Genomic DNA, 14,377 nt, shown 5'->3' on the forward strand with positions numbered 1-14,377 from the left:
GCAATTTATTAACAAAGAAATTCATACATGTCATCCTTTATTAGAGGAAGAGACTGGTAACAACCAAAAGCCCTTACCATTAGGATTAAATCAGCTACACTCAACTAAACAATGGATTATTCTGCAGCCATTCAATGGAAAGAAATAGATCATTGTACCTGATATTGAGTGATTTCACAGATATAGTTTTAGATGAAAAAGAAAAGCAAGGTGCACAGCAATATATATAATGCATATTTGTTAAGAGGAAAAAACCAAACTATAAAATGTGTATTTGAATACACTGAATTTTTTAAAAGCGAAAGCTAAGATATTTTTGCATAATTTTCTGTGAGGAGAGGCACTAGGCAGTCTACTGTGTTTCTTTTAATGTTATTAATTTTTTCCATAAACATATTTAATAAGTAAAGGATATGAGTGTATTTTACATAAAGCATCCAATACATGTTCAATAAATCTGTAATCTGGGGTGGAGTAAGAACTTTTTTGTAAAATTTGATTTTAAGTTTTTATTTTGTTTTTTGGTGGGGGAATAATTAGGTTTTTACTTATTTATTTATAATGGAGGTATTGGGGATTGAACCCAGGACCTTGTGCATGCTAAGCACGTACTCTACCACTGAGCTATACGCTCCCCTCCAAACATTACTTTTGAAGCCTTTTATATGTTCCTCTCTAATCCCATTTTCTTTCTGTTCCCCTTGAAGAGAATTGATTACTTTCATCAATTTTGTTTTTATTTTTTTATCTGCTTTTTCATTTTTTAAATCACATAAATTTGTTCCCCTAAGCAATATATTATTTAGTGGTGCTTTGCTGTAAACTTTACGTGGAAGGATTATATTGCATATACTTTCTGAAACTTGTTTTTTTCACTTAACATTGAGTTGCTGAGATTCATCTGTGTCGTTGCGTGTGTCTGTAGTCTGTTCAGATTTACTGCTATACATTACTCCATAGTGTGAGTGTCCTACAGTTTGTTCACCCTCTTGTTGATGGAATATGGCTGCTATACATATGCTTGGACAAGCTTCCTGATGCCCGTGTCCAAGATTTACCAAGGAAGAGTGTTTCTGAGTCACTGGGTAAAAACATCTATGGCTTTCAAGAAAACGCCAAATTATTTCTCAAAATTGTTGTAGTAATTTTCATTTCCATCAAGTGTCTGAGAATTCCAATATGTAGTATTGTTGGACTTTTTAATCTTTGCCAGTTTGAGGATATAAAATGATCTCTCAGTGTTGCTGAACATCTTAAGTTTATTGGCCACAAGCATTTATCTTCTGAGAATTGTATTTTGATAGGTTTTGTCCATTTTTATATTGAGTTGTCTTATACTTACTGATTCACTGGAGTTCTTCATATTTTTAGAATACTAATTATATAATCTCAGTTATATGAGTATAGTACAAATTTTCTCCCCATTTGTGGCTTGTCAAATAAAAATTTTACTTTTAATTTAAAATATTTTTATTGTGGAAATTTTAAACGTGTAAAAGTAAAGAGACTAGTTTAACTAACCTCTGTTTTTCCATCACTCAGCTTCAACAGTTATCAATGTTTTGCCAATCTTATTTTATCCATTTCTTGCCCTCCCCAAAAGGAAATACCACTGTACGATTATCATATCTAACAAAGTGAATAATTCCTTAATATTCAAACTTTGCTAATTGTCTTAGAAATGTCTTTTTATAATTAGGTTTTTTTTTTTTTTAATAGTTGGTTTGTTAGGATCAAGGTCCAGACGAGGTCCACACCTTGCATTTAGTTTTTTGGTTTTTTTTAGTCTCATAAGTCTTTTAAGTCTCTTAGTCTCTTAAATCTCTTCTATTCTATAACATTTCATACTCCTCCTTGACCAGAAATATGTTGTGTGTATATTATTTTGTATTTTTCTTTGTGCTTTATTTTTGGTATATTGAATTTTTTTTAATTAACTGATATAGTTGAATATATCTATTTTTCCTACTAGTTGATGCTTTTGGGTCTTGTTCAATAAATTCTGTTCTCTATAGTCACTCAAAGAATTTTGCAGTTTTATTTTTTACTTCTAAGTCTTGAATTCAGTGGAATTTAATTTTGTGTATTGTGGGAGGCTGGCATCCTGTTTTAATTTTGTCTCTGTGGATAATTAGTTATCATAGCACCTGTGATCTTCATAGTACTATATCTGCAATACCAGCTCTTTCATAAACCAGGTTTTCAGTTATATTTGTGTGCACTGCTGTGCTCTGTTTCATTGGCCTTCTTGTCACCACAGTGTCCTAATTATTAAAGTTTTGTACTATTTCTGTCTACCTAATTGGTTGAGTCCTCCAGACTTGTTGTTCTTCAAGGTTATCTTTGCTACTCTTGGCACTTGGTACTCCTGTATACATTTTAGAATTTGGTTATCCAGATATATACCCAGACACAATTACTATTTTTATTGGAATTATATTGAATTTGTGGAGAATTTTGTCTTTATATTGAATCTTCTCATCCGTGAACATGGTACATACATCATTTAGATTTTAAGGCATTTATCTTTTCTTATGACATCTTTGTATTAAAAATATGATATGCCAATGTAGAAGAAAGAACCTTGATCTCCACCTCATACTATACATAAAAATTAATTTGATATGGGTCATAGACATCAACTTAAAAGGTAAAACTATACAAATTATGGAAGAAAACAAAATATTTTTGTGATGTTGGGATAGACAAAAGTTTCTTCTTCTGTAGCAAGTATGAATCATAAAAGAAAGAAATTGATCAAATTATTGGACTTCATTAAAAATTAAAAATTTCTGCTCATCAAAGGACATTACTAAGAAAATAAATTGAGAAGCCACAGGCTAGGAGAGAGTACATGCAATGCCTATATATGACAAAGGAGACCAACAAGCAACTTGATTTAAAAATCTTGAATAGATACTTTACAAAAGGCCATACCAATGACCAAAGCACATGAAAAGTGTTTAACATCATTAGTCTCAAGGAAATGCAGGTAAAAATTGCCAAGAGATAGCACTGCATACCTACTAGCGTGGCTAAAATGGAAAAGAAGACAACAGCAAATGTCAGAAAGGGTATGGAGCCACTAAAATGCTTACTTATTATTATTTCTGGGAGTGTAAAATACTGTAATTATTTCGGAAAAGTCAGTTTCCTAAAATGTTAAACATGCTTCAGTTTTATTCTCAGATATTTATCTAAGAGAAATTAAAACATGTGTTCACAAAAAATCCTTGTACAAGAATGTTCATAGCAGCTTTATTCATGATAGCCAACAAATGGAAACAGTTCATGTCTGTCAAGAGGAGGATAGATAAACAAACTTGCATATTCATACAGTGGAACACAAAACAGCAAAGAGAAACTGTTGATACATTGAATAACATGGATGAATCTCATAAACTTTTATGCTGAGTGAAAAAATCCAGACACAAAAAATTATTTAATGTATTATTATATTTATATGAAATTCTAGAATGGACAAAACCAAATTGTGGTGATAGAAATCAAATCATGGTTGCTTTGGGGATTTGGAGTTGACTGGGAAAGGGGCCCGAGGGAACTTTCTGGAAGGATGGAAATTTTCTAAGGCTTCACAGGGGTGGATTACATGAGTGAATGCATTTGTGAACATTGATCAAATGCTACACTTAGATTTGAGCATTTCACTATGTGTAAAATAGACCTCAATTTTAAAAACACGCTATTTTGGGTCTTCATTAATAGGAGCATACATCTAGAGTTGATAGGAGGGGGCAAGTTAGGGAGTATTTATGTTACTCCTTCAGAGTAGTTCTTTAATAGTTTTGGAGACAGACTAACCAAATGCTAAATTTAGCTTGAGCTTTTTTTGTCGGTTGCACAGTTGGAGGAACTATTTTCAGGATCTTGTTAGAGTTCTGGGGCTAGTATTTATAAAGATGGAAAAAGTAATCCTCATAGATCGGTGCTCCAGAACCCTACACACCAAGTCTTCTTCTGATAACCACACTTCAGGCCAGTATGTCTCAACTGGGGACCTTTTTTCCTCTCAGGGTACATTTGATGATGTCCAGAGACATCTTTGATTATCAGCTGGTAGGGGCAGGGAGTGCTGTGCTGCTAGCATCTAGGCAGGGAGAAGCCCTGGAGGCTGCTAAACAGTCAGTGGTGCAGAGGACAGCCCCCTGCAACAAAGAATTATCTCCTCCAGAGTGTCCCTGGTACTGACTTCGAGAAACCTTGTTCTACACTTGACCTTATTACTAAAGTTGAATCAGTCTCAGTCAAGCAGGTGGTGATTATATCCATAGTCCAAATCAATTGTGGCATTTTCACAGATTGCATCTTTCTTCCCTGTTAGAATTTAATATTAAATATTTTTAAATATATATAATCTTAAATTTTAGATAAAATTCCATGCATTAAGAGCATTTCCAAAATCCAAATTAAATGTATATATAATTTAATTGTTAAATTCTTCAGATGTAGGCTTCGTTCTTTATTTCATTAAATATTCAAACAAATGGCTTTAGTTACCTTTCTTTAAAAAAAAATAGGCTTTATTATTAAATCAGAGGAAATAACTGATAGTAATTTATCTTTTATTCTCCCTCCACAGAATGACAGGGAGTGAATTTTTCTCTCGTTTCCCGGAACTCTATCCCTTTCTTCTGAAACAGTTGGAAACGGTAGCCAATACTGTGGACAGGTAAGAAGGCAATAGACCGGGGCAAAGTGAAATCAAGGATATGAATTACTTTGAGATTTTTCCCTCCAGACATCAGTTTTTAATCAACTCCTTCCCTATAACATAGATGGATTTTTTAAGTGTTTCTTTATTATATCATGTTGCCTAACTCTGTAGTATATTTGTACCTGAAAAGTTGTATATAATTCATTTTTTGTATTATATTTTACATTTTAAAAATCCTGGATTTAAAGTTTTCAGTGTTTTACAGGAATTAGCTTTATAGAAGCACATGGTAATTCCTTCTAAGAATCCTTATATTTAAAAATCTGTGTGTTTACTTACTGAATTGTTTTAATGCACACCTCTCATTTTTTGGTTACTGGCCTATTGTTGACTAATCTGGTCATGTAGCATCAGAAATGGTACTGTTCTAATTGAGCAAAGATGGCCAGTGACCCTGGACACACAGAATAAAGCAATTAAGAGGGCTTCTAGTCTGATCAGTGCAAAGTTCGCTATTGTCCTTTCAATCACATTCTGTGGCTGGTAGTGGCATTTTTAGTATGGACATCTTAGAACATGGGCCATTGTATTCTTTTAGCAATTTTTGCACTTGGTATGAATTTATACCAATTGCCTATAATAGGGAAATAAAAATCACATCAGTGAATTTTACTTCTGTTTATGGTAGATTTCCTCATATTAGTAATTTGTGCAGACAGGCTTTTCTGGCGCTCACAAGTGACTGTTCATGCTTTCTTAAGTACATTTGGATGTTGAAAGTTTCACATTTCATTCTTGGAACAGGCACCTCTCTACTGTCTGAACAGCTCAAATCAAAATAGCAGCCTTAAATTATCAAAGAATTAGCTTTGAGAAGACAATCACGTGCAGAAGCCTGATCCACAGCATTACCAGTAGTCCTTCCTTATTTGCACATTAAGAAGATATGAAGTGGATGGAGGAGAAAAATGAAAAAAGGAAAATTATCCCTGTCATAGGGTCTCACTTTATATACATAAATTGTTTAATGAGAAAAATGTTTGAAGATAGTGCCTCACCTTTTAAGTTTTAAATCCTTTCCGTACAATAATTTTTTTCCAGTGATACCGGAGAACTGAACTGCCATCCCAGCATGTTTCTCTTACTCTTGGTGTTGGGGAGGCTCTACCCTTCCCCGATGGATGGCACCTGCTCTGCTCTCGGCATGGCCCCTTTCATCCCCTTCATCATGAGGTAGTGTGTGCCTCAGGGAAATGATGGGGGTGGGCAGAGGGCCTCATGGGGATATATAATCCTGTTCTTATTTCAGATATTATAAATTTCTTTTTAACTTTGGGAGGGGTCTTGTGAATGCAGGGCTCGGGTTATTGCCATTGCCCCCAGCTGGTCTCCAGTGTTTCAGATTGTGAGTGTAGGCACTGATATCTACCGTGTGAGTACTGTTTCCTGGCTGATGAATAAAGATCTAAGTTGTCCAGCTACAGAAACAGCAAGATGCCAGATGACTTTTCAGATTCATTTATGATATTTTAAAGATGCAACAAGAGCTCTAGTGATTTTGGAGAAAAAAAACACGGGGCACAACTATCTCCTTGAGAGAGTGATTTCATTTCTTTCAGATACATACCCAAAAGTGGAATCTCTGTAGTTCTATTTTGAGGAACCTCCATGCGGTTTTCCATGGTGGCTGTACCAATTTACATGCATCAGCAGTGCACAAGAGTTCCTGTTTCTCTAAATCCTCGCCAACATTTGTTATCTCTTGTCTTTTTGATAATAACCATTCCATCAGGTGTGAGGTGATATCTCATGGTGTTAATTTGCATTTCCCTGATGTTAAGCTCTTTTTACTGTTGGCCATTTGAATATCTTCTTTGGGGAAAAGATGACTATTCGGGTCTTTTGCCCATTTTAAAATTGAATTGTTTGTGGTTTGTTTGTTTTTTGCTATTGAATTGTAGTTTCTTATATATTTTGGAATTAACCCCTTATCAAAAAGGTAGTTGGCAAATATTTTCCCCCATTCCTTAGATGACCTTTTCATTTAGTTGATCATCTCTTCTGCTGTGTGGAACTTTTGAATTTGATGCCATTTCACTTGTTTATTTTTGCTTCTATTGATTGTGCTTTTGGTGTCATATCCATAAAATCATTGTTATGACCAATGTCAAGGAGCTTTTTCCCTATGTTTTCTTCTAGAAGTTTTATAGTTGTCGGCCTTACGTTTAAGTCTTTAATCCATTTTGAGCTAATTTTTGTGAGTGGTATGAGTTAGGGGTCCAGTTTCATTCTTTTACATGTGAATATCCAGTTTCCCACCACCATTTACTGAATAAACTACCTTTTCTCCATTGAGTATTCTTGGCTGCCTTGTCAAATAGTTGACTGTATATACATGGGTTTATTTCTGGGCTCTGGATTCTGTTCCATTGGTTGACGTGTCTGTTTTTATGTCAGTACCATACGGTTTTGATTACTTTGGCTCTGTAATAGTTTAAAATCAGAAAGTGTGATACCTCTAGATTTTTTTTTTTGTTTTTTCATTTTCCCCCCTTAGTATTGCTTTGGCTATTTAGGATCTTTTATGGTTCATATGAATTTTAGGATTTTTTTTTCCTATTTCTGCAAAAGAAGAAATACCATTGGAATCTTGATAGAGATTACATTGAATCTATGGATGGCTTTGGGTGGTATGGACATTTTAACAATGTTAATTCTTCCAATCCATGAGCATGGGGTATCTTTCCATTTATTTGTTAATTCTTTAGTGTTTTGTTTTGTTTTGTTTTTTTCCCACCAGTGCCTTAGAGTTTTCAGTGTATAGATCTTTCATCTCCCTGGTTGAATTTCTTCCTGTGTATTTTGTTTTTGATGCTGTTGTAAATGGGATTGTTTCTTTATTTCTTTTTCAGATATTTCATTGTTAGTGGGTAGAAGTGCAACTGATTTTTATATCTTGATTTTGTACCTTTTTGTTTTTTTTTTTTTTTTTAGTCAGAGTCTAGGATTTTCTATATATAAGATCATGTCATCTGCAAACAGAGATAATTTTACTTCTTTTTTTCTAATTCAGATGCCTTTTATTTCTCTTTTGTGCCCAGTTGCTCTGGCTAGGACTGCTAGTATAAGATCTAGATCATTAGGTTTCATCTTTGTTCTTGCACATTCTATGTTGTATAGGAGTGATGAGAATACGTACCCTTGTCTTGTTCTTGATCTTAGAGGAAAAGCTTTCAACCTTTCACTATTGAGTATGATGTTAGCTGTGGACTTGTTACATATGGCCCTTATTACATTAAGGTACATTCCTTCTATATGCAATTTGTTGAGAGTTTTTATTGTGAATGGATGTTTAATTTTGTCAAAATGTTTCCTGTAAAGATTAAGATGATCATATGATTTTAATCTTCCATTCTATTAATGTGATCTATCACACTTAGTGTATTGCATATATTGAGCCATCCTTGCATCTCAGAGATGAATTCCACTTGACTATGGTGCATGATGTTTTTACTGTGCTGTTGAATTTGGTTTGCTAGTGTTTTGAATTTTTTTGTATTGATCTGTATTGATCAGGGATATTGGCCTGTAGTTTTTTGGTTTTGGGGTTTTTTTTTTTTTCTTTTTCTTATAGTAATCTTACTTGGCTTCAGTGTCAGGGTAATACTGGCCTTGTAAAATGAGTTTGGGTGTGTTCCCTCTTCAGTATTTTGGGAAGAGTTTGAGAAGGATTGATGTTAAGTCTTCTTTAAATGTTTGATAGAATTTACCAGTGAATCCATCTTTCCTGGGATTTTCTTTGTTGGGAGATTTTTTATTACTTATCCAATCTCCTTATTCATTTTTGTTCTGTTCACATTTTCTGTTTCTTTCTGATTCAGTCTTGGTATGTTTCTATGCATGTTTCTAGGAATTTATCCCTTTCTTCTAGGTTGTCCAATTTGGTGGCATACAGATGTTCATATAAATGACTTTCTGTCTTCTTTGCCTTGTTTATCCCTGTGTTCCATTAGACCCTCAGATAATGATGCATTTATTCAACAAAATCAGGTACGCATCTAGCTCCTAGAGCAATAGTGACCATTTTGACTCCATGGCTACCCTGCAACCCCTCCTCCCACCCCATGACTTATACTTTAACCTTTACTCTTAGATCATTAGGTTTCATCTTTGCCATTGTGCATCATCTGTCTTGCTTCTCCCAATTAACAGTTCTGTCTTAATGTAATAGTTAAGAGAGAAGGCTCTGGAGTAAGACCATCTGGGTCCAAATGTTGACTCCACTGCCCACTTAGATTTCTTAGCCTTCATCCGCTCCTCTGTAAAATGGAGAAACAAATAGTTTTCTGGGGATAGCTGTGAAAATTAAATGAGATAAAACACAGTAATTCTAATGATTGGATCTGTCTCCAGAAGAGGGCAGAGGGGAATGTCCTTTGGGGCAGGAAGGGGCTCTTTTGAAGCTGTTCTAAAGCTTCATTGGTTGTAACCTCCTCTGTTTGCAGATGAGTTTCATGATCACTGTTGAGTGCGGCATGCTGTCGGGGATTCCTGGCATATCTAAATCCCCAGGCTCCAGTTGTTCTTTTATTTATTTATTTATTTTTTTTTTTTTGCCAAATGGAAATAGGCTATTGCCTTCCTGCTTCATCCTTCATCCTCTATTTTTTTTTCTCACTAATGAAGGGAATGTGTGTTATATACTTGAATTAATGGCACTCTGGAGCAGTTGTTAGGTATGTACAAGTGTCAGATGTTTTAATGTTGGCCCCATATTCATACTGAATAGGTAGGGCTCTCTTTTCAGTAGAAACTTGGTCATTCTCTTACTTGGGATGCCTTTTTAAGCTTAGTAAAGTAAAATTTCTGGTGAGAGGAACATTTTTCATTAACTTCCTGGGATTCATATTTCCGAAAGGGACTAACATTTCTTTGAGTTATTTTTCATATCAAATGGATTTAACATGCTTTTTTTAAAAAAAATTATGACTTTAAAGAATTTACAAGTGCCAGAAAATTCCATCATCTTTGTTAAACTTCAAAGAGATCAGTATAATTAACATCTCAAATATGCTGTTTGACATTTTTTCCCCCTTATTCACTATTTAAGCCTTTAAAAAGTATCTTTACTTCATGTAGATGGTAAGACAGGTTTTACTTGTAAGTTTAAGTGAGTTTATAGCAAATAGACATTATGTCCTTCCTTTCTTCGTGGATTGCAGGATATATGGTAATTTTTATATCTAACATGTTGTTTCTAAAAATGCAGTTTCAGTTTCCTGTTTTATAATTGCTTTTTCCAAGTATGTGAGACATTTACTAGTCCAATTAATAAACTGTTGTTTTTATACCAAAAACAAGTATTTATTGCTCAGTCTGCTAGAGAGAAAATTTAGTCATCAGGTTTGATTTTCAAATGTTTATTTAGAGAACAGAGTTACAGGGCAGTAGTTTATATTAAAATGTATGATTTAACATACATTTTGTCTGTGTGTGTGTGTGCATTTAGAATAAGGGTGCTAAAATTTTATTTATTTATTTATTTATTTATTTATTTATTTATTTATTTATTGGGGTGCTAAAATTTTAAAAATGAGTCCGTATTCTCGTAGTGAGTTACAGATGCAATATAATCCATGCCCACCAAATCAAAACGGGGTGATAGATTTCGGCAGAAGATCAATACCAGTGCCCTTCAGCCTGTAATCTCTAGGCAATGGTGGGGCTTTTGCTCATGCAGCCCACTCTTCCCCAAGACCTTTGGGGCCTTATTAAAGAAGGAGAACCATATTGTTTTGGAAACATGGCTCCAACGTCATTACTTCATCTGTTCTGGGTAAATATATGTTTTACTTTGTTATTCTTCCTTTGTCCCAGCTTTTCCTTCTTTGCTGTTTCTCTCATTTTTACTCCTGAAGGACCACACAGACTGAAATAGAGACATACAACTCCCAGATAGCTTTCCATTCCAGAAATTCAACCTTAGACATCACCGCATCCATCACAATGAGTTTAGTCATTTTTAAATTCACATAGAGAAGGTAGAGGTAGCCTCTGTGTGTGTGTGTGTGTGCATGAGAGAGACACAGAGAGAGAGAGAGATGGTGGTGACCTAAAAACATCTACAGTTTAGTTTAAAACAAAACAAAAACAACAACAAAAAGTCTGCCTCAGAGTTTGTATCCAAGTGAATGGATTTGAGGATTGAGAATATTTCATTTTTGATTCCCTGATTGGCCTTTCAGAGGTGGAGTGGGTTGCTGTAGGGCAGGGTGAGCACTCATTTCTGGAAGAGGTGGGAGAGGTCAGGCAGAGTCGGGAGAGCTCTGTCACTCGGAGTGTAGGGCCAGGCCAACAGCAGCATCGCATGGGGCTGGTCAGAAGTACGCAACCCTGGGCCACCCCAGACCTGCTGAATCAGAATGTGCATTTTCACAACATCCCCAGTTGAACTCATATGCTCGTTAAACTTAAGACGGACTAGTCCAACTAAGCCTTTTCCAGGATATTGTAGTGAGCCTGTAACCCACAGTATAAAATACATTTCCATATTGATGTAAGTAAATAAATAGTTGAATGGTTGAACAAATAAATAAATGGGGGGGGATGTCGGGAGAGACGCAGAAGAATGCCAGATAGTTACGTAGTTACCTCCCTGCGAACCCCTGTGCCTTCTTCAGAAGATGAAGCTTAATTTCCCTTCCGTCATCCCTTGAGTGTGGGCTGCATGCAGTGACTTGCTTCCACAGAACATGGGAAGAGGCAGGAGAGGAGAATAACTCTACGGTGGAGAAATCTGGCAACACCACCTCTAAGCTGCGTGATCCAGGCTCAACAGTGATAAGTCATGTTGATAGCGTGTGATGGCATGCATGCTTGTTATGTTAGGATGAGAATGGCGTGTCACCTATGTGGTCTTCCTCCCCAAGACTCATAATCCTAGTCTAATTTAAAAAAAGAAAGAAAAGAAAAAAGAAAAAGATCAGGCAAGTCCAAATTGAGGGACTTTTTTTACAAAAATATTTGACCAGAATGCCTCAAAACCATTAAGGTCATCAAAAAAACAAGGAAGAAGTGTGAGAAACTGTTATAGACCAGAAGAGCCCCAGGAAACATGTCAACTGAATGTAATGTGGTACCCTTGGTGGGATCCTGAAACAAAAAAAGGACATTAGGTAAAAACTACTGAAATCTGAATTAAGTGGGTAGAGTTTAGTTGGTGTAATGTACCGATTAATTTCTTAGTTGTGACAGATGAATCACAGTGATGAAAGATGGTAACAGCGGGGGGAACTGGGTGAAGGATATACAGAAACTTTGTGTACCATTTCTGCAACTTTTTGGTACATCTAAAACTTACTCTAGGACATCCTACTTTCTAGTCCTCTCATTTTGAAGAACAGATTTTCTTTCTCATAGAGTTAGTGATGGGTACAGAAAGGTAAGCATGCTGTGTGTACCCAGCATCACCAGGGCCTCTGAAAGGCTCTTCTGAATGTCAGTAATTTACTGACATCTGACTTTATCCGAGTGTGGTATTTGGGCTGAGGTCTGGAAAGTAGCAACAGAGTCCTCGCTACTGACCCCAAGCAAGTATCCGCTGTTTTGCTTCAAAGTTCGGTAGAATCAGCCTTCATCCATTTAAGAGTGATCTTCGGTAACTGAGACTGAATGTTTAGAATATGGCTCTTTATCATTGTCTGGAGGCATCTGAGTTAAGTCCCTAACACCAAGTTCATTTTGGGAGAAGGACATTCATTCTGTATGTTTTCAGCTTTAGAATCAAAGGGAACTTTGAAAATGAATTCAGCTGATTGGAGGCCATTTTTGAAGAGGAGGTGATTTTCATTAAAAATAAAAGTTGGCTCAGGTGTCTCAGCGGCTGGGAGAAAACAAATCATCGTCAGAAGGGTCTTTAAAAAAGAAGAAGGGTCCTTCTTCAGGAGAGTAGCAACAGTGTCTTTGTACCTGACAAGTCTAAACAGAAGAAGGCCTGCACGTTCTGAACAGTATCTTTATATCCACCCCACAAGGTTGAAGAGAAGACTGCTGGCGATGTGTAGAATCCTTGGAGAGGACAGATGTAGAGGAGGGCTGTGCTGTTTTCCACAAATACAACACCAACCATGCTGTAAATACTGGCTTTGGGAGTTTCTCTTTAGTCTGAAATGACTTGCAGTTGGGTGGCGTTTCTTGTGTTGGGTTGTGAACACTGACGCCAGGATCACAAAATTCTCCTGCAAAATGCTTTTGCTTTGTCTTACTCCCGTTCTTGGAGACCATGCTGGTACAGGCCCTGTGCCGACTTTCCTTTGCTGTCTTACCGCCGTCAGCAGTTCTATAACAGGATTAAAGGGATACCTCAATTTCCAAAAATAGAAGTTCAAGAGGTTTACTGCTCAGCGGAGGGAAGTCAAAATAACCAGTGTTATACTCTTCTGGCACACAGATTTCCAGTTTCCCACACTAGGACCTTGCACATAGAAAATGAAAACAGTTACAAAATTTTCCTCAGTGTCAAGTTCTGTTGAAGCTCACTCTAGCCTCACTTTAACTCTATTAGAAAGAACTTGGTATAAAGTAGATTCCCCTTGGATATCACCAGTGACTGAAATGCCAGGCTCCCATGAGAGAATGTAAATGAGACCTGAACTCCAGTGTATTTACCATTTTAAAACTAAAAGGCATAAAGAGAAGATAGTCTATTATTGTGGTTACTTCTTTCCTACTTGGTATGCACAGTTTATAATCTCGCACTGTTTTAATTGCTTCATTCTTGGAGTTTCTTTGACAACGTGCATTATTTTGTGAACGGAGGATGGTGTATGGAAAGAGGATTGGGATCCAGGCTAGTGGGGAAATACTCTTTCCCCACTTTGTAGGTATTTGACCTGGGGCAGATCTCTTGTATTCTAAAGTGAAACCTAACCACCTGTAAAATAATGACATGTAATTTGAAAGACTGGTATAAGGAGTAGAGATGTTATATGTACAAATTCCCATTATAGCGGCTGGCATGGCATATAGTTTCTTAACAAATGATAACATTTATGATTTTATTGTAAGTTTTTAAAGACTATTATGAAATTTATTTAACATTAGTGAGAGGAATTAAAAAATTACTTAATGGAAAGCTATTGCAAGGGGGTTTCTGATCCCAAATACATTTGTTGAAAAATACATTTTACCTCTCCCGACAGAAGGGCTATCTTTGTCACACACTAAACTTCAGTCTTCAGTTGCTCTTATTTTCTAGATTTTTAGACTGTTCCATTGAATGGTTTGTCTGTTTTACCAGTTGCTCACAGTAGCTTTATAATATGTTCTACAATTTGCTAGAAACTAATTCCGCTTCAGTGCTCTTCTTTTTCAGTACCCTGTGAATTTTAAATCAACTTGTTTAGTTCCTCCATCCTCCATTCTACTGATGGTTTTATTGGGATCACATTAAATTTATACATTTAATTATTAACCATACTTAACATCTTTATCATGCTGCTGTCCTATTCAAGAATATGGTTTGCTTTTTCATGCATTTGTCTTTTATGTTCCTCAATAGCATTATATTTTAAAGCTTTCTTCATGTGGATTATATATTTTTCTTTCTTATTACTGTAATCGTGAGTACTTATGTTTTATCTTTTGACTTGTGCTGTTCTATATATATTCACTTTGTAATAATACTATTAGTCATCACTTTTA

General features: G+C 35.7%; 1 protein-coding gene across 1 annotated transcript in view; it reads left to right on the plus strand.

Moving 5' to 3' along the window:
• Positions 1-14,377, plus strand: part of LOC140700566 (tRNA (32-2'-O)-methyltransferase regulator THADA-like) — a 99,836-nt gene that overhangs the window by 44,506 nt on the left and 40,953 nt on the right. Inside the window, exons 3-4 of the mRNA XM_072973989.1 lie at positions 4,601-4,690; positions 5,777-5,908. Coding sequence (XP_072830090.1) covers positions 4,602-4,690; positions 5,777-5,908 — 221 coding nt within the window. The 5' untranslated portion in view covers position 4,601. The remainder of the gene's footprint in view (positions 1-4,600; positions 4,691-5,776; positions 5,909-14,377) is intronic.

Source organism: Vicugna pacos, chromosome 13 (assembly GCF_048564905.1).
Source record: "Vicugna pacos chromosome 13, VicPac4, whole genome shotgun sequence".
Classification (NCBI taxonomy): domain Eukaryota; kingdom Metazoa; phylum Chordata; class Mammalia; order Artiodactyla; family Camelidae; genus Vicugna; species Vicugna pacos.